Source organism: Mytilus edulis, chromosome 10 (genome assembly GCF_963676685.1).
Source record: "Mytilus edulis chromosome 10, xbMytEdul2.2, whole genome shotgun sequence".
Taxonomy (NCBI): Eukaryota; Metazoa; Mollusca; class Bivalvia; order Mytilida; family Mytilidae; genus Mytilus; species Mytilus edulis.
The window spans coordinates 49509748-49524213 of record NC_092353.1 but is presented as its reverse complement, the minus strand read 5'-3'; the positions used below and the strand labels follow the sequence as shown (position 1 = coordinate 49524213).

The window sequence follows — 14466 nt, the reverse complement described above, 5'->3', positions numbered from 1 at the left end:
TATAAAAAAAGAAGATGTGGTATGATTGCCAATGAGACAACTCTTCACAAGAGACCAAAATGACACAGAAATTAACAACTATAGGTCACCGTACGGCCTTTCACAATGAACAAAGACCATACCGCATAGTCAGCTATAAAGGGCACCAAAATGACAATGTAAAACTATTCAAACGAGAAATCTAACGGCCTTATTTATTTAAACAATGAACTAAAACAAATATGTAGCATATAAACAAACGACAACCACTGAATTGCAGGCTCCTGACTTGGGACAGGCACATACATACATAATGTTAGCATTTGTAGTATTGTATTCTTTTTTTTTCTTTTTACAGATATGAGGCTAATCCTCAAGTAGATGCATCTAAATTCAAATTAGTTTGGACAGCAGTCACTAAAGTGGAATTAGGTTAGTAAAAACCTAAGTTTAAAATACATTTCGCCCGGTTAACCCTATGTTCAGATCTAATCAAAAATCATATAATCTTTATATATATGAATAAAACGAGATATGTGGCATGATATGAACCAATCGGACAATTTTACAAAAACGAGACTGTATTTTCTATAGACAAGGTTGACCTTAACGGTATAGCTTTCTACAAATTACGCTTTCAAAACTTAACAGTTGCATAAAAGTTCATTTTGAAGATTACGTGAACAAATACAGCAGCACATATTGCTTTGGTTTATTTGCAAATAGCTGATACCACTGCTTGGTGACCATATTCCACGAATTCATCCAGTTATCAATTAAATAAAATGATTTTCGATAATACATTTTGAAACAAATTATTGGCTGCATGTTATTTTGTGAATAATTTAGAACCGAGGTTTCATTTTTTTAAGGGATTCATCTGATTTTGTTTGGGTTTATTTTTGTTGTGGTTTGTTTGTTATCAAAGTATGTATTATGTTGTGTGTGTGTTTGTTTGTTTGATAAAATGGAAATCAGGAACAACCAAAAATATTAGACAGTACAACAGACGCTACCAAGATCCACCATCCACTCTTTTTTTGTCTTTTTTTGTCTTTGTTTTATAGATTTTTCTAGATATTTTGTTTTTCTGTGAGTATGGTTGGGGAATTGGGGATGGATTGTTTTGGTTTTGGATATCAAGATCTATCGTTTTAGTGTTTTTGAAAGTGTTAAAAATACTAAAGCGTCGAACGTTTTTTCTACTTTTTTTTAAGTTTTAGTCTAACCCATGATTGGAAGAAGAAATCCAATTCTTTGTCATAAACTATATCCATTACTTCCATTTTATGTCTTAATTTGTTCATTTACAGCTAGCTTTAATTAAAAGAAATTCATATATTCTTGATATTTGATAACACCAAGATCTCTTATAGTCAAACGATCATACGAACTAAATATAGAAAAAGTATCGCCGTTCCAAGAAGTATGAGTATAATATATCAACCCCTGAATCAATCGAGTTCAATTCGTCTATGCATTTGGTGATCTGTACAATCATAATGCTAATTCAGTATTATCAGATTATGACGCAACAATTTTACGAACATTGAAAATCTAATTCAACCTGTATTCCATAAGATTAATTATTTTGTGTCAAAGAAGCTTGTTTAGGAGTGATATAAGCTTAAAACAACATTTAGTGAGTACATAGTTTTCATAATTTTGTCGAGATATTTTGTCATTTCACATGAAGATAACTGACATTCACAATTTTACAGGAAAATGTCATCAGTTTTTATGTCATGAGACAAAACACTGTTTGGAAAATAAAAACAATGGATGTAAAACACCAACATATCAATACTGTATTAACCATTCATTGCTATGTAATGGTCTTCCTAACTGTGGAGTAACTGACAATAGTGATGAAGCAAGATGTAAGTAAACATTTCGGACTGATATAAAGGGAAATAACTCAATTGAAGAACGAAAAATCAAAGTACGTAAAGTACTATATAAGAATAATGTTACAACCATTAGGCTGTTGTCTTCAATGATTTGGTAATATGTTTTAAAAGAAGGACGACAGATTTCAGAGATTACAACTCATAAATCGAAAAATAAACCGACAACAACAAAGAAAAAGACAAACTGACAAAGAACATTACACAAGACACAACAAAGTAAACTTAAGACTAAGCAACTTAAACCCCATCAAAACCTGGGAGAGTCGCTTGTTTAATTTTCAAATGTATGGTACAACCTAAACCATTTTTGTTTGTTTTATCAAATCTTTAACGTTTGGATTTTCAAATATTTCGGCATCGAGCTTACTGAAGAAACATTAATTGTTGAAATTTGCACCTAGTGCAGTTAAATTGTTACCGTTGATTCCAACTAGACAAATCAAAAGAATTAAACAAACACTACAAAGAAAATCAGAAGAGCATCACGAATGTTACGAAACATGGATGCAATGCAGAGGATGTTCTTGTTCCAGTGGGAACAACTGGCGTGATACTCAATTACATTTAGCAGTATTTATAAAAATAGTTATCTTTATATGAGGTTATTGCTGTATTAGATTTTCCGAACAAATTATACAATTCTGATTGAATACATAAACAAGGCGCTGATGTTAAATCTTTGTGAAATATGGCATCCCTATGGATTTGATCGTGGCATACTAGTAGATCAATGATCCTGGTTCTGTGTTAGCAAATTGATATACTGTCAAACATAATTCAAAAGCTAAGATCTATTTCTGGTCTTCTTTAATAAGCTCACATTTGGGTTTAATTTGTCCAGTATATGATATATTGCACTTTGGCTACGACTTATTTGGATTTTGGATTTTCACATTTATATTTTAACTTCGTAATGCATTCACCACTGTGTGAATTACACAAATATATTCTACCTCTATTAATAATTAAGTCCTGATTGATAAGGGTTATTAATAAATGTTGAAAATGGTCTCTCTTCGCCCAATATTTTAAATTATACTTCTACGGCTTCAATTTGACATATCTTCTTTACGATCAAGTGACTACACTAGTTACTATCTAATTGCTATCTCCAGCGTCTACGTTTCATTCTCTTTTAATGTTATATTTTTCATGAAAAACACAAAAGTTTCTATCTTGTGGGTGGAATAAAATATACACTTTTTAAATTTTTTTAGATGTTATGATCAAATATTATGATTGAATTTCTGAAGAAATCTATTGCAGAAAGATAGATTCCATTTCCATTCTCAATTCTATGAATTATCAAATATGATAATAAGTCCTCGTTTATTCTACTAAGGTCCTGATGACCTAGAACTTAGGTAATGAAAATGGATTTCTTTTTATTGTGTTGCTTCTTTAAGACTGTATCGGTGTTATAGGCATACGTCAAATAAAGGAAAATAAAACGGCCGATGTAATAAAACGAGCTATATCAAAACTTTCTGGTACAAAAACCAAAAACCAAACACTCCTATGTCTGAGCTCCTTTTTCTAAACAGGCATTTATAATAGAAAATGTGTATCGATATTACGCATAAAAACATATAAACTCAAATGACTAATAAACTGCACCAACAGTCTATAGAAAACAATACCCAGAACTCACGGGGTATAGATGATTAACTTATAACCAGTCGAGTGTATCGGCCAGATAATCTGACTTGTTACATACAAATAGATACTTATTGTTGGTTTACTAGTGACATGGCTGAAAAGGTTAACACAAGACTCTGTTGAACCAACTCGTTAGCTATTTTAACACACAAACACTATATAACGACAATCAACTTTAATTGTAAAAAGCTTTTGTTTACATAATGTCCTTTTGCTAAATTTCTTGAGACATTATTGCTATTACTAAGATTATTCAAGCTTGTTGATGCTTACATTAGATTAGTCCTTATCTTTCAGGTTTAAACAGACTGGTTTTCATTGTAATATATGTTGCTGTGCCCGTCTCGGCTATTCTGTTAATACTCGTCATAGCATTATTATGTTTCCGATACCGAAAACGTAAACAGAATGTAATAAAAATGGAGTCACAGAAGCCACCACAGACACATTGGGTATCACCACACATCAGAACATCAGATCCGGGTTCCATTGCTGCGCAGTCTGCTACTTTGTTAACAACGAGTTTTGTTTCGGATGATAAAAATACGACGGATTTTGTCGATATGACAATAGATCGACGAAAAAAAATTCAAAATCGAACAATCGAAAACATTAAAAGTAGTGAAATGTTTAATAAAAGAAAAGAAAGAGATAAAAATGTTCATTATGAAGGAGTTGATGTTGGTTCAAACAATGAAGATGAAATTCATGACATAGTGACACACAATATTCATTTAGAACCTCAAATGCCCAATCAAGGATTACGAACTCATAAAAAACGTTCATCGTATCATATGATGCAAGAGTTAAATTTAGAACATGGACCTGATACTCAACTTAACGTTTAGTGTTTTCATAGGGGTAGGCACGTATTTGGGGTGTCGGGTATCGAGAGTTAATAGTGGGGTTTTGGGATATAGGGTGTACAAAAGTAGTGATGAAGGATATTTGGGATTTATGGATCTAGGGCTAAACGAATGAGATCTGGAGAAAAGAAGGAAAAACTGATGAAAGGGTAACCATTATAAAAAAATAAGGATTTGGACAATGAACACCCCTTCATGCCACCCCTCATTATGACATTCCATAGTAACAATTATTCAAATTGACCAACTGCTGTAGAATGTTTAATCATTTTTTATATTTTAGTACTGATATTATTAGTAACTTGTCTTGTAATCTTTTAAAATTCTTCATTCAAGCAAAACTAATTTATAAACAATCAAGTCATACATTTTTATTTACAAATGTGCAAAAGAATCAAACTTATGCAATCATGCTTTTTTTTATATATTTGACATAAGTCGAATTAAAGGGGCACTAGCTGTCAAATTCATGTTCACCAATTTGACTCCAATTCTCATATTTTATTTATAACAATGTAAAATATTTTTCCAAACTATCAAAAGTATAAAATAAACAATTTACAGGTCATGGTCTCAAGACTTAGCTTCGTTTCGTGTGAATTTTAGCAATGACGCCATATAATTAAATTCCGAGTTGACCTTCTGTGATCATATAAGCGATGTAAACATAAACATAGATATAAATAGATTAAGCAACTCGTGCAGTTGGATTTTTATAGGTCTACTGAATTTTGTATTATAGATCAAAAGTGTATGTTTATGGTCGTTTTTTCCAAAATAAGAATGATTTTTTTTTTAATCGAATCCGTCAATTAAATTTTTTTCCTTCGTTTCACTTTCATTGTTGACATTCTTTTCCTCTAAATAACCGTACACGGACTATGCATGCGTTATTCTATCTCTTTCTATGGGGTTAAATTGGAGTTCACCTGAATACAGGTTTAATGAGGTCGAGTTATTCACTTGCAAGTGAATAATTTATTAGCTTAATTTGACAAAATTGAACCATTTTAGCTGCTAAAAGTGAATTATTATTTCATTATTTCACTTTCATTATTGATTGATAAAAAAAAATCATACTTTAGATTTTTTATATATCTCGTAGCTATAGTGCCCCTTTAAATCCATATAAAGTATATTTTTATATACTGAAGATGTTCACATAGATAGTACTGAGATAACAATTGACTTCACATGTAAATGTTAATTATTGTACATTATGTATTTGTTTAATAAATAGATGATAAAGGAGTGGATGAACGAAGTTCAACATTGGGCCCCTCATTTTCCATGAAAATATCGTTTTTAAATCTCCTACATTTGAAGAAAAAAATGCAAATTACAATGATAGCTGACAAATATCATATCAAGACAGTTTTGGCAAATTCCATCAATGATGCATTTAAACATCATAATTGTGTGCTTTGTTGGTGAAAATCATAATATAGAATGATTTTTATAAATAGATTAAGGTAGCACAATACAAAGATTTGTTTACTTCCAATCACTAAGCTTTAAAATGCTGTAACTCTCTTATGATTGTGTAAAAAATAATAAAAGAGTTATATATAGATAGATAAAAGAATAATCTTTAAAATGCATGCAATATTTTTATTATGCAATTATTATGTAATCAATTATTATGTAATTAGTGGCAAAATCTCGGTCAGTTTCCTTGAATGAATTTAGCTCTATCATCTCTTTAACTATGCAGAAAATTTCAACGAAATCTTATTCAACACATCATGGGCTTCAAAAGTGTGTCTCAAATTGTCCCTATGGTATTCCATTCTCTCATAAATCTCTAATTAGTGTGAACATCCTAACCACATAAAAGAAGATAATTTTTATTAGGTGTAAAATTTGTTCGATACATTCTATCTGAAATCTGAGACACCCTTTTGTAGATAATGGCCATAGGAACAACATATAATAAAATCAACTCTCTAGGAATACCTATGCAGAAGCTAATTTCATTTGAAAGTGGAAATTTTTGGGGAAATATTTTAGACACAGTTAACATTATAATTGGTTACATAATTGTTGCATAATACTAACATTGCATTAATTTGAAAGAGTAATCTGTTAGCTATCCATAACTACCACTTTTATAAATTTTCAAGCATTATTAAGAAAGTTACAGCATTTTAAAACTTGGGAGTTGGAGTTATAAAATCTTTGTATTGTACTACCTTAAATTAGTATTTCTTTTAATGCATAGAACCAACATACTGTCGTGTCATAACGTTTATCACACCGCTCTTTTCATAAGCGATTTTAGTTTAGTCTAAGGTTGTGGCCATTACTGTCGGGTCAGAGGGGCAATATGCTATTAAATGATTTGAAATATAACAAATAACTTCACATACCTTTGAAGACATACTGTTTTATACAAACAATGAACTAGTATCACATGCTTGGTTTTCACTTTCGGTTTCCTGTATACGGTTTATGCTGTGCTTTACACAAATTCGTATTTTCCAGTTGTGCTATCTTTGTGACGTTGCTGTAGAAAATCTTATGACCGTGACGGATATTAGAGTTAGTTAGAGCTTTGTGCTCGCTCTATTGCAAGTATTCTTTTGCATTGTATGATATTATTTCTTTGTGTTTGATATCTATTATTTCGTTATTTAAGATAAACTGATTTGATTGAATATTCTTCTATGTACATTATTAGAAGACCAAAAAACGGTTGAATTTGATATGAGTGAACTAGAAATCAGAACTTAATAAACCCTGCCACATATCCATGGACCTATATATAGCCATTCGCATCGTCATTTGGTAGTTTTGTTTCGTATTTGTATGTGTTACAAGAGCATCGCTTCCATATTTTTTGTGTTGGTTCCATTGATACTGTGTAAAGGTCAGTAATAAAACAGTAACTATATTTTGTATATCCTGTTTAGCATGATAACTTAAGTATTATACTTTCGTGTTGGTACATAGTGATTATGAAACATGTCCGTCCCTCCCACAGTCCTTCTGATCAGATTTTGCATCCACAGTTGTTTCTGTTCTACTTAACATAATTATGTGACATTTTCATTTTCTTTTACACCTCTTATTTCATTTCTTCATCAAGGATGTGTATGCCCGTGCAACTAAAAGTTGGGGTTCATTGATTTACCTCTGTCCACTCGTCCGTCCGTCTCATTATGGGTATATATCTATTACAGGTCCTCCTTTGAGGACCTGTAATAGTTATATACCCATTCGTTCTCGCGTTTAACCCATTGCCGGGCATAATTCTCGACTGAATCCACCAGTATTTTGAAGTTGTATTTCAAATGAATGCGCGAGATTTCGGACCTTTGGATAACAAATTTCGCAGGGACGTGTTATTGACAATGTTGAGGTCTCCGGTAATAACGTGGCCAGCCGAATTATATGTGAATTGGGAACTAGCACAGGATCAATCAGGAGGTTTATACTTGAAGTTGTTAATGTTGAGACCCTGTTAAACGTGTTTGCTATTGAACATTTTAGTTGCAATCGGTTTGGTATAGGTATAAGAAATTATTGGTACAGATCGATCTTTAAGATAAGGAGGTATTTTCGACTGAACTAATTTATGATGAAGGATATTGCCTAAGTTGACGCCATCGAGACCTTTGTTGGCAAAGAAAAGTTTAAGAAAGATCTTTTCTCTTTTTCATCTTTTCCAATGCGAACTGGTTTGTAAAGTCTGACTTGCAATATTCGAAATGATAGCTGTAAGTTTGTATTGGTTTGAATGAGGGTTTGTAACAGTGGTGTCCAAACATATATTGAGCAGATAATTTTTGAAAGGGGTATTGAATGAAGTTTCATGCGAATGTGATGAATACATAACGGCTTTTGTATAAAGGGCAGCACGTCATTATTAGAAACATCATGAAAAGTAGGTAATGTATAATGACGATGACCATAACTGCGACTACTTCGAGGAGTAGAGTTGAAAATATTCATCACATTCACCGAGCTACAGTAAGGACTAGATATAATACCTATACCATCAATTTTGTCGAATCAATTGGTCCTCTTTTTGTCTACGGAGAGGCGTTGCAAGTTGAGGATTGTTAGTCTTGCGGTATATTTTTTTCTGCTATCTGTTTGTTCATATATTGAAGGTGTGCAAGTTTTAAGGGTTTGTATTTTATTGATACTTTCTTTTTAGAAGATGGTTGAACTCTAACATTTTTGGAGTATATACTTGCATAAAAGGTGCATAACATTTCCGGATAACTCATCATGCAGTGAACCTGAGACCTATGTGCGTCAACGCTCAACTTTTTGTATTTTAAAACATCACTTTGAACTAACTTCAGAGTGGATTGCGGGGGAATAACGTTTTAGTTAATGGTTGAGTTTTGAGATGACTGGAATTAATCATATCTGCGAAATAAAGGATACGTTTGTGGGTACCCATTTTGTATACCCTAATTTCCCTTAACCCCTTAATTAATTCAAATTGTATTCCCTGTGTGGCGACACATAAAGGTGTTATGCAACAAATATCAACTTCTAACTAAATTAATTTTTTTTATTTTTTTTTATTTTTGCAAACATTCTTTGTATTAATTTTTGTATTGTCAATTGATTAAATAAAGGCAACAGTAGTATACCGCTGTTCAAACTCATAAATCCATGGACAAAAAACAAAATCGGGGTAACAAACTAAAACTGAGGGAAACGCATTAATATAAGAGGAGAACAAGGACACAACACTACAATGTAACTAACACACACAGAAACGGACCAAGCATCAGACAAAATCCCACGAGAATAACAAATATAACATCAAAACCAAATACATGAATTTGGGATAGACAAGTACCGTGACACGTCTTATCGCAATGTCAATTTACACTCAAAAATAAGAGAAAACAAACGACGCAACGTTAAATTGTAACACACACAGAAACGAACTATAATATAACAATGGCCATATTCCTGACTTGGTACAGGACATTTTTAAAGGAAAAAATGGTGGGTTGAACCTGGTTTTGTGGCATGCCAAACCTCGCACTTTAATGGCAATGTTAAATATAACAAAAAAAATGACAACATAATATTACAGGACTATAATACAAATAAATAAGAAAACGTATTAGACAAAGAAACACATGATTAACAAAAAGCATCAGGTTTAAAATTTAATACGCCAAAAACGCGCCTCGTCCACACAAGACTCACCAGTGACGTCCAGATATAAAAGATCGATAAAGATAAAAGTTGTACAGCACTGAAGATCAAAAGTTGAAAAAGATTGTGTCAAATACGGCTAAGTTTTTATGCTTGGGATAAGAACATCCTTATTATTTAGAACAATTAATGCTATTGCAAACAGTAAATTTTATCAAATGAATATAACAGATATACATAATGAAACTGAAGTATTAACTCATTACATAAAACAAAGACAAATACATAATGAATGACCAACACAGAATAGACACACCCGACTCAGTCCAGGCCTCAACGCAGTAAATTATGAAAATGACGTCACATACCATGGTGAAAAGGCATTAAAAATTACGTCACATACGACGGTGAAAAGGCATTAAAAATTACGTCACATTTGATATATGAAATTTCTGAAACAGCAGAAAAATTACGTCACATATTAAATCATTCTTTTAGTAAATAAACCATAAGATTATAGTTGTTTTTGTTTGTTATTAAATATATGTGTATAGAAATATGTATACCAATTTAAAAAGACATATTACCAATGCTTCCTGGAATAGTCTTTAAAAGTTTAGATTAACACCATATGTTTTCCTGTGAATGAAGTGCAGAGAACAAGAAATAAGTTATTTTTGTAGTAATCTGCATTTCATTGCAAAACTTACATATTTCAATGTACTGAGCTGAGAATTCTTTAGAATAAAGGCATCATTAATTTTTTTATTACAATTTCAGGTATAATTGCACTTTTGAAATGAGAAACAACAATAATAGCTCTGTTAATTTGTTTTATTAGTGCTTGTTCAGACTTTGTGTCATGAGTAACTACAACCTATCCATATGTATATCCTATCAAATGCTGGTTTGTTGGTCTGGTTGTTCAAGTGTACCTTCTATTTTGAACTTTGGGTCAGGTTCAAATCCAAATTTCAGTTTTAAACTGAAAACTTACTCTTTATCCTAAAAACAGTATTTCATTTAAAAAAACCCATCCTTTTCAGAACTTCTGTGAGAGGTCTAAAATTTCTCTTTCCGACGCAAAGTAACCCTAGTATTTCCACCCCCTTTTATCAGTTTGATTATTTTTTGGATATTTTTTATGCTGGATTTTTACTGCATAACAAAAACAAGACTTATTTCATAGCTATGTTGGATTTTTACAGCATTTCAAAACATAGTTCATATTTAAAAAAAATATATCTTAAGTCATGCATCTTTTAGCAGAAATAGAGCCATATATAGTTTTAAACAATTGATATTTATTTGTGGTGAAATATTGTATGCACAATCTCCGTTCTTAGTGGAGCCTGAAAGAGGGAGATCTCCCACCATGTAGAGGTTTGCAGATATGAGGCACTGACACAAGTAAAACGATGATAACAGCTGAACTAGTACAATCGAAAGAGGAATAAATTAGATGAAACACAAGATATGAACTAAATTTTAGTTTGGAGGATTATAAAATTTTAGCTCTGTCAAGATAAATGTATACTTCATCAGATAAATATATATTGACATAAATATAAATTCATTTGAGCCTTTATAACAATTTATAATAAAATTATCACAAATTAACAAATAACATTTCAGAAGTATATCAATTAACATGTCATCAATGATTTATATAATTTATAGATCCCCTAGTTTTTGGTGGGGTTCGTGTTGTTTTTTCTTTAGTTTTCTATGTTATGTCATGTGTACTATTGTTTTTCTGTTTGTCTTTTTCATTTTTAGCCATGGCGTTGTCAGTTTGTTTTAGATTTATGAGTTTGACTGTCCCTTTGGTATATTTCGTCCCTCTTTTATACATTTATTCAAACATCATATTGTACTTCGATAAAGACTGCCCGAATGGCCAACTTCCCTTCATTTATAAGGTTTAGTCATGTTTGCAGTGCTTACCATCTTATATACACTATGAAATTATATCCAAATCAAATAACAATTCTAGCAAACAATGGTTCATGTATGTAATATGCAGTGTAACTTGTGATTTTTTTTTACTGTTGAAGACATAAAAATTGTATAGACATCTATTGAAGTGATAATAGATTTTTGGTAATTTAGTGCAGCGGCGAAATCTGAAAAGACGCTTAGTTAAGGAGTTTAATGCACCCAAAGAACACACACCTGAATTTTTTTTTAAATGAAAGAATACATGTTAAACTTATATTTTAAACATGCCGTAAGAAAATCGTATGGTCGAATTTCCGTAAAAATGGCTTTTTAGAGCGTTATGTAGTGTATAAAAAAAAATCACTGATACACTAAAATGTTAATTATTATTACGAATCACAATATTACGGCTATTCTTTAAATTGATAATGTAAGAATATATCACTTACGATAAAAATAGTCAATAATTGTTTTAAAAACATTTACCATTAACATTTTAAAACCCGTTTTACTTCAGTAGTTGTGATTAACACGATTTCACCGGTTTCCGTTAATAACAGGATAATTATAAAACACTTCATTTGTGTTTATTTGGCATAAATATACACTTCGATATTTACTTTATACAAAACAACTTTCGTTTGTAACATTTCTTATTCGATTAACAAGAAATTTTTAATTTGAATAGAACACCTCAATCTGTTACACATTTATTTAATTCCGGAATTACGGTCCGGGACGTTTATTTTTGTTTAATCCTCACTCCGTTCAGTTCTATCACTGTACAAGCCAAATGTCGATTAGCATTTCACATTGAAATTGTTTGATTAATATCAGTTTTAGGGTTTATATTTGTCTTTACACTAGTTTTATATTTGCTTTGTTGTTGATTTTATTGTTTTTTGTTATTTTTAATACCCAGAGTGGTAATATATTGGTTTTTTTTATCATTGTTTACATTGTGTTGAGTAATCGCTTAAAAATTATTCCGGATCTGTTCTGAAAATTTTCCGGATAATGTCACAGTTCGGTAGTCCTTTAAAACTTACCCCAACAAGTGCAAAGAGAGGGAAGTCTTCCTTAGATTGGCAGGGATGTATAATTTGTCAGATTAAAAGCCCGGAAAAATTATATATTTTCACTGACAAGGGCAAAGTTAGTTTTATTGAAGCTACTAAACTACGGAAAGATGAGATCTATTTGAAAATTGTAGAAGAGTTGTCTTCTATTAATCATTTTTTTTCGGAAAATATTGATGTTAAATACCATAGATCTGGTTGTAAATCTTACACCAGTAAGCAGAATCTATCTGGTTATAAACAAGATTGTATGGAAACGGAGGAGAATATAGGTGGTGCTTGCATTTTTTCACCTGCTGCAAGCACATCTAGAATCACAACTCGATCAGAGTGGTATTCCTGTATTTTTTGTAAGAACAAAACTTACAAAAAAGATGCTAAATTGCACAAAGTGGAATCAGAAGACAGAATAAAGAATATACTTGAGGCAGCTAGAATTAATTCGGATCATGAAATTGAGTCAACGGTTTTACATGAAAATTTTACTGAAAATGCCCTTTATCATTCGGCCTGTATAACTAAATATCTACTGAAAACACCCCAAAAAGTAAAAGCAGAATCTTCTGACCACGATACTGCATTTGTGAAGTTGGTATCAGAAATTAATTCAGACCTGATGGTAAAGCATAAGGCTTTTATGATGTCCAACTTGCTTGAGAAATTTCGTTTCTTGCTTCCACAGGACTATGCCGACAAATACACAACATATAAATTGCAAAATAGGTTAAAGAATTATTACGGCGATTCAATTGTCATACAACAACAACAAGGCCAGGGTAAATCAAATATCATGTTCAGCAGCTCTATATCCATCGGTGACGCAATCAAAGCTGCAAGTCAGCTAAAATCTGAACTCAAAATAGCACAGTTAGATTTGGAAATTGGAAGTTCCAAAATACAACAAGTGAAGAACAGATTTTACACACCGCTGCCAATATTTTAAGGCGTGATATACATAGCCTTGATCTAAACAATGATTATTACCCAACACCTTCCGAATGTTCTCTGCCGTTGTCAATTCAATCAATGCCCCCAAACCTGACCAAATTTATTTGTTGGTTAATAGATGAAAAGTCTTTTCTGGCCGTTTCAAACCAAAACCATACTACCGTAGAAAAAATGCGAAATTGTATGTCGCTTACAGAAAGCATAGTTTCAATGAGTACAAATGTTATCACTCCATTTCAAATTGGTCTTGCATTACAATTGTATCACGAATTTGGATCAAAACAATTAGTTGAAACATTAAATGCTCATGGGTTTTGCAGTTCGTATGATGAGGTTAGGCGTTACCTAACAAGCTTATCAAGTCATGAAATTGATAGGATCAAAAATGGCGTGTATGTTCCAAACGGTATTGTACCGCTGTCTTCCAATGGTTGTCTTATCCAGGAAGGATCAGATAACATTGACATAAACACGGAAACGGTGGATGGCAAGGATACTTTCCGTTCTATGGCTAGAGCTGTTTTCCAACTGCAGACTGAAATGACAGATTCAAGCGCTGTACATGCTGAACAGGTTAAAGTTAAACGAGGACAGGAAAAATCTGTACCAGTCGACGAGCAGACACTGTCTTTGATAAACTGTGTACCATTCAACAAGCCAAAAGAGCGTCCTGAGCCTCCACGTCGTGAGAATGCATATAGTGATATACAATCTTGTTCAGAAAGATGTGAGGCTTCTTTAGACTCCGTTTGGGTTTTGCTGCGACTTCTGTTCAGAGAAGTAATTAAATTTCCAATGGAACTTCCAGAACAAATTAAACAAGCAATCCCCTTCTTGACTGGGTTTAATGGCCTAATCTCAGAATCACTTCCTTGTCGGACACTTGTTACATATGCACCAGTTGTTGACTCGAAGCCAATCGATATGTCAACCGTTTATACAACTATGAAGAAA

General features: G+C 32.1%; 1 protein-coding gene across 7 annotated transcripts in view; it reads left to right on the top strand.

Annotated features, from left to right (window-relative positions):
* Window positions 1–6603, top strand: part of LOC139491392 (neuropilin and tolloid-like protein 2) — a 34407-nt gene extending 27804 nt beyond the window's left edge. For all 7 annotated transcript variants that reach the window (XM_071279057.1, XM_071279055.1, XM_071279059.1 and 4 more), the window contains 3 exons: window positions 338–411; window positions 1701–1859; window positions 3846–6603. In XM_071279057.1, the coding sequence (XP_071135158.1) occupies window positions 338–411; window positions 1701–1859; window positions 3846–4396 (784 nt within the window). In that variant the 3' untranslated portion in view covers window positions 4397–6603. The remainder of the gene's footprint in view (window positions 1–337; window positions 412–1700; window positions 1860–3845) is intronic.
* Window positions 6604–14466: the final 7863 nt, after the last annotated feature.